This window comes from Leptopilina heterotoma, unplaced genomic scaffold (assembly GCF_015476425.1).
Source record: "Leptopilina heterotoma isolate Lh14 unplaced genomic scaffold, ASM1547642v1 Lhet_42, whole genome shotgun sequence".
NCBI lineage: Eukaryota > Metazoa > Arthropoda > Insecta > Hymenoptera > Figitidae > Leptopilina > Leptopilina heterotoma.
In genome coordinates, this window is record NW_025111078.1 from 872,629 (window position 1) to 879,090 (window position 6,462).

Here is a 6,462-nt window from a genome sequence, read left to right on the forward strand (position 1 = left end):
CCTTTAATTACGTTCTACAAACTGAGAGAGAAAATTAAGTAAATAAAAAAAAACTTTTATAACCCGCATCAAAAAGTTTATTATAAATTTCAAAAGTTTATATTATACATTGAATGCTGTGTTAATATTTTTTTAGTACCTCATAAAAAATCCAGGTAAATTGAATCTGTTTATTTTGTATTAAAGATACTTTTTACATGTTTACGAAAAGTTGGAAGTTTATTTAATTTTTCATTATATTAAAGTTGCATGAAATACTCTTGAGTAATTTTAATTAAAAATAAAATAGAATTTATATTAACTCGAAAAATTTTATATGCAATAATTGTAATTTTTTTATGGATAATATTTATCAGAATTTATTTTGGTTTATATTTATTAAAAGACAAATAAGCATCTTTAGAATAAGTGTAGAGAGGAGTAGAAATAATTTCGATATCGGATTAAGCGTCACTTTAGATTAGATATCACACGACATTGATAGTGAAAATTTATTTTATCGTGCCACTCTTCTTCAGTATGTATTTTCTAAGTAGTTTCTCATTAATTATAGTACACAATTCATGATTCAAAATATTTGTGAACAAACTTTCAACGCTATATTTTGGCACAAAGAATGGATATAAATAATGAAAGAATAGCAGATTTATCAATTAGTGACAAGAAAAGTGAAATTGTGCAATTTGTTTTTGGAATTTGTGGTAAGTTCCAAATAGCAGTGGGAAAACAATTATTAGAAAGATTATAGGTTATAAGTGATGACATAAAGAGCATGAGTGTACGAAGTCTGGCTATAAGATAAACGGAATTATTTAAAGTGAAATTATTATAAATAACAATTTAACAATTATAGTTTTATAAAAATTCTATAACTGAAAACGAGATTGGAATTTAATTTTTCGTAAATGATTGCAAAGGATTTGATTAATTTTTTCTAGTTTCAAAATATTTGCGTCATTCAATTATAGGAGATGAAATTTAGATGGAATTAATTCTAGTACAGTTTGCAACGCAATTGCCTAACATATTTTTACAGTGATGACATAATTTAAAATATTTAAATGATGCAATGTTATAGTTTACTGACATCGATATTTAATCTGTTTGAAAACTCTAATTATCTTTACTCATAGTTTCATATAACTTTACTAAATTTCACATTTTTTCCAAGTTTTGAATTACAATAATATAAATAAAAACTGAGTTTGTCACATATACTTCTGCACTTTTTGACACTCTTGACAAATGAACCAATAGCAAGCGTCATCGCTATAATTTCTGACAAATACCTACCTAGCGGATTTGTTCAGTGTCACCATCCAAATTCCATGACTTTGATGTTTTTGTAAACATTCAAAGTGCTTGTAATTTTTTTTGTCAAAGAACAACTCACTAGTGGTAACATAATTTGAAATATATTCATTGAAACGAATTCTAATGTAATTTGAAACAATTTTTCAGCTTCTCTCTCGGCAATTGTTTGCGGTGCTTACCAGGCATGGCCATCCCCAGCAATAGCTCATCTGAGAAGTAAGGAGACACACATACGAGTAACGGACAATGATGCAATGTGGATAGTATCCTTGTACTACGCTGGGGATTTAGTGGGGAGCTTATTAAATTTCTCCCTGATCGACAGGATTGGACGAAAATATACACTATTGGCGTTTACAATTCCAGAATTGATAGGATGGTGTTTGATCATCTACGCTAAACATCCTTTATTCTTCTACATCGCTAGATTTTTGGGTGGAGTTGGCGAGGGTGGCGTTTATTCCACCCTAATCATCTACTTGAGTGAAATAGCCGAGAAGAATGTTAGGGGTATTCTCGTTAACATAATGGTGATTGCAAACTATATTGGTGTTTTTATTTTTACGGCAATTGCGGCTTACTGGTCGTACGATACTTTGAACTATATGTCTATTTTCGTAACTATCATGTCCCTGTTGATATTTCTTATTCTTCCTGAAACACCTCATTATTATTTGATGAAGGGTCGCGATATGGATGCAATGGATTGTTTAAAAAAATTGAGAAGATCTACTAAACCAAGTGTTTTGACGTCCGATATGGAGACAATGAAATTGGCAATTGCTGAAGATCAAAAGGCAAGTACGGCTGGTTTTTGGAAAGTTGTTACCAGTAGTAATAATCGGAAGGGTGTTTGTATTATTTTTGTCCTGGAGGCTACTGAATGTTTATCAGGAAGATATGCCACCGTTTCCTATGCGCACGAAATATTTGGTATGAGTCCCTTACCCTTGAAGCCCGGAATTCAAGTAATGATTAGAAATGGAATGCAATTTCTAGCCTGTGTTGCTGCTACGGGAATAATAGATCGATTTAACAGAAAATCACTTTTTTTAACAACTGCTATTTTTGATGGACTTTGTCTGGCGGTGGTGGCTTTTTTCTTCTTTTTGAAGATATACCTGCTAATTGATGTCACGTCTTTTGCCTGGGTACCTCTAGTGGCTCTGACATCCTACGACGTGATAGGTTCATTTGGAGTCAGTCCACTGCCTTACATCATAATTGGAGAACTTTTTCCGATAAGTATTAAGGGTCCTATGGTCGCAAGTGGAATGATCTTGGGTCCTGCTTTTAGTTTCATTACTTCCGCTATGTACGAGCCGGTGACGAACAATTGTGGTATCTATACAACATTTTTTCTCTATTCAATACTAATTACAACCGGAGCTGTAGTTATTTATCTAATTCTCCCTGAGACAAGAGGAAGAACTTTGGAGGAAATTCAAGCAATTCAAAATCCAGTATTAAGACTCAAAATCGAATCGAAGAATCTAAACGAAACAAAAGTGGATATTAGTGAATTAAAAACTTTCATAGATAGCGACACCAATACCTCCTTAACTCATAGACATTGGCTAGAAAGTTGAAAAGTGAATATTTCATTATTTCTCTTCAGTATTTCTAGAATCGGCTTTGAGAATCATTAAATAATTTAATGAAATACCTTTTTTAAGATCTGATAGCGGAAACGGATAAATATTCAAAGATCGGATTTTCGAATCGGATGAATGTTAATTATCCGATATAGAAATTATATACATACAAATTTGTATAGTCTTAGGCAATATTTATTGTTATTAATATTCCTAACAGCAACAGATTCTAATCCTACTGTTGGGGTTCAACCAAATAGTGATATTATAAAAAATATTGGTCGGCAATTGTAAATGTATTAGAAATAATATTTATATAGTGAAACAATAATTATTATTATATTAATAATATATTTTGTCCTTCATTAATATTGTGAAACATTCCATATTCTCATGTCAATGTAAAAGAGATAAAACAAAAAGCAGTAAATGGGGATAAACATTAAAAATGCCTCTGCTGCTTTTCAAAAGCATGTGAACCCCCTGATCTCAGGATTGGAGGGGAATGAATATTTCAACGTTCACCGGAAGGAAATTTCCTTGTCGTAAATTCCTATTATTTTCATCGAAGACGTTTTTTGAAATAAAAATATGTTATATTAACGGTATAAAAATTTTATTGGTAGTTTAATTACTAATTAATTATTAGATTTATATTATAATCTTCAATTTAAAAATTAATGCACATATAAAGGGTACTTTGAACTTTATTTTGACATATTTATAAAAATAATTTTTTTTAAACTTCTACAAAGAATTTGGGTGGATCCTCCGAAGCGAGACATTTTGCGGTGAGCAGGATATTTCTGGACTGGATCTGCATCTTCAGCACCTTCTAGAACTTTTTTTTGGTTTTGTTCATTCACAATAGGAAGGTAGAAAAAAGGGACAGTGACAATGTTTACAAGCTTGATTGTAACTTGAAAAATATTCAACGGATCGTCTTGAAATTTTCTGAGTGTAGTCTTAAATACATTTGTATATTTCGAAAATGCAATAAAAAATCGAATTCTTCAAAATTCTGAGTGGATTTGGAAAAGTACGGATAACAATCGTAATAAATACATTTGCGGTCAGAACATCTATTCAAAGACCCTTCAACTTTCAAGAAACCTTTAAAAAATTCAGAACTATATAAAAAAAGGGGTTGAGCACAACTGAATTCATATAGAAGAAATAAATATTACAATGGCTTTTCGCGCCAAGGAGAGAAACTTTTTCGCGCTTATTACCCCCTGGAATATATTCGTTGGGGGAGCGAGTTTCACGGGACTCGTTTCTCGACAGCTTATCTGGAAGGGATGTACAATTTTCTGTCTCCGTAGTCCTCTGAAAAAGTCCCTCCCATCCTGGTCGTAACAGAACCCTCGTCGTTGTCGTGGTGGGCTGAAGGCATCCCATGTGCCATGGTGTGTATATACGCCAGTGTGGTGTGGTTATTGCAGTCATGGTAGGGTCGATACTTTCACGTACACACATTTATATATATATACATATATATACAGAGGAGAGTAGTAGACATTCCAACGTGTTGGTATACGCAGTTCCAATTACGACGTTTTAGAAAAGCTTGGAAAGAGGAACTCTCTGGATAACCACCCTCATGCCCTCAGGCCTCGACCATCCCAACTACAGATCTCGTAGTGCAGTCTCGTTAGATTTTCTTATTCGGTTATATATCGGCATTGCCTATGCCTGCAATAACCTCTTGCCCCCTTCTACATTCTCCTTCTCTATCTCTCTCCAACCACCCACTATTTTCAAACCTCCTGGTTTTATATGTATATCTTTCTCACTCTCTTCTCTCTTATACACACGCTTGGCTTATCTTACTCGTTTTATGTCCTTCCATTTCCACCCCTAGCCGATTTCCGTGTTCAGTAGTAGAGTCATTATTAGGTGTATCGCATCCGCATTTTGTGTTTCTTATTTATTGGTTATCGCCAGTTACATTGTACCATTTATTTATAGTTTTCGGGCTCCTTGGTGCATTTCTTCGGTGATAAAAATATATCAAGAGTATTTTCAACAGAAGACAGTAAAATACCTTAGATAATCCATAATTATTATCTCTCTGATGATTCCACTCAATATGGATTGTCTTTCGCTGATTACGAATCTAAAGACAGATTAACAAAATCCAAAATGGCGGATCCAAAATGGCGGTAGTTTTTTAAATACTAACCAAATTGTTATGAAACTTAGTATCCAGAGGGTTTTAAGATAGCTGATTACGAATTGAACCTCTTCAGCCACCCTATCGTGGTAACTTAAACGACCTAGGCACCTGGTATATTAGATTTTTTATTTTACAAAAACCTTTTAACTAGAGTACATAGTAGAACAATTTTTTTATCACATCATGCATCAAATCCGTATGAAAAATGAAATATAATCACTAACAGCTTATCAAACATCAATTTCAAAATCAATTTTAATTTATCAGATTCCATGAAAACTATCTTTGGAATTTAATTTGTGACAACCAGCGAACGAGTTTTTCTATATATATATAATGCAAACATTTATTTTTAACTCAAACGAGTTTTATATGAAAACTTTGAAAATTGAAATAGAAACTATTTGTAATGTTTCTAATTTTAATTAACGTTTGGTTAACATTGAATTTTGTATCAAAAATATATTTTTACTCTATTCCATTAGAAATAATGTTATAAAGAAAAATTTTGAAGTAAAATCTAACAGCGACCAATAAAAAATTGGACATTCTCTTTTATAACGTCAATAAAAACTTAATTATCTAGATAATTTATGTTACAGGATATAAAAATGTTATCTATACGTTTTACTTTATGCGTTTTCGGGACATAGGTCTCGTTGAACATTTGGCTGCCTTTATATGGCCAGATTTTTATTACAAAAATTTAATTTCTGTTAAAATTGTGATTATAAAACTATTTGGAAAATTAATTTATCTCTAGGAAAATAATTAAAAAATGATTAACATAAACGACCCAGGCTCGACCCACGAAAAGACTTCTTTTCGAACCCCTTCAGAATAAAAATAAAATTCTTATTCTAACGCAATAAATCCGTTTGTTAATAATTATTTATCTATAATTGTCACTTAAGGTGAGAAAAATTTGTAAACGATCCAAAAGTAGAATATAAATTAAAAAGCTCTTGAAGCAACGTATATATAGTCAGTGAAAGTCAGTCTTGCAGAAAACATCCTTTTATTTTCTTTCAATTTTCTAAGTGAATGTAAACAATGGGGTGAATTTAAAGTAAAGAATAAATTAAATTCAACAGAAGCCATTAAATGTAAAGTTATATTTATTTAGGAATTGTAATAAACAAGAATATTTTGCATTTTTAAATGTTTTTATATTTTTTTTTGTCAACAATTCAGAACTAATCGTACCAAACTGGGAGTAATTTCAGTCGTGCGAGAGACTTTAATCGAGTTTCACGCAATTGACGCGAGTGCCACTTTGGTAATGAACTTACTGGGAAACATGCTGATTAACGGGTAGAGGAGACATCCACAGTAAATCCATACATGTGTGTCTTTACAGATGTATTCAACAAG

At 31.8% G+C, this 6,462-nt stretch overlaps 1 protein-coding gene across 1 annotated transcript; it reads left to right on the top strand.

Moving 5' to 3' along the window:
- The first annotated feature begins 426 nt into the window (after positions 1-426).
- Positions 427-5,418, top strand: LOC122506514 (facilitated trehalose transporter Tret1-like). Its single transcript, XM_043618743.1, has 2 exons — positions 427-701; positions 1,462-5,418. The coding sequence occupies exons 1-2, from the start codon at positions 617-619 to the stop codon at positions 2,901-2,903; spliced, it is 1,527 nt and encodes a 508-aa protein (XP_043474678.1). The 5' UTR covers positions 427-616; the 3' UTR covers positions 2,904-5,418.
- Positions 5,419-6,462: the final 1,044 nt, after the last annotated feature.

Bases quoted from the DNA above. Each gene is read 5' to 3' on its own strand.
- LOC122506514 (XM_043618743.1), top strand. From the start codon at position 617: ATGGATATAAATAATGAAAGAATAGCAGATTTATCAATTAGTGACAAG. The intron at 702-1,461 runs GTAAGTTCCAAA...ACAATTTTTCAG, and splicing joins ATTTGTTTTTGGAATTTGTG to CTTCTCTCTCGGCAATTGTT.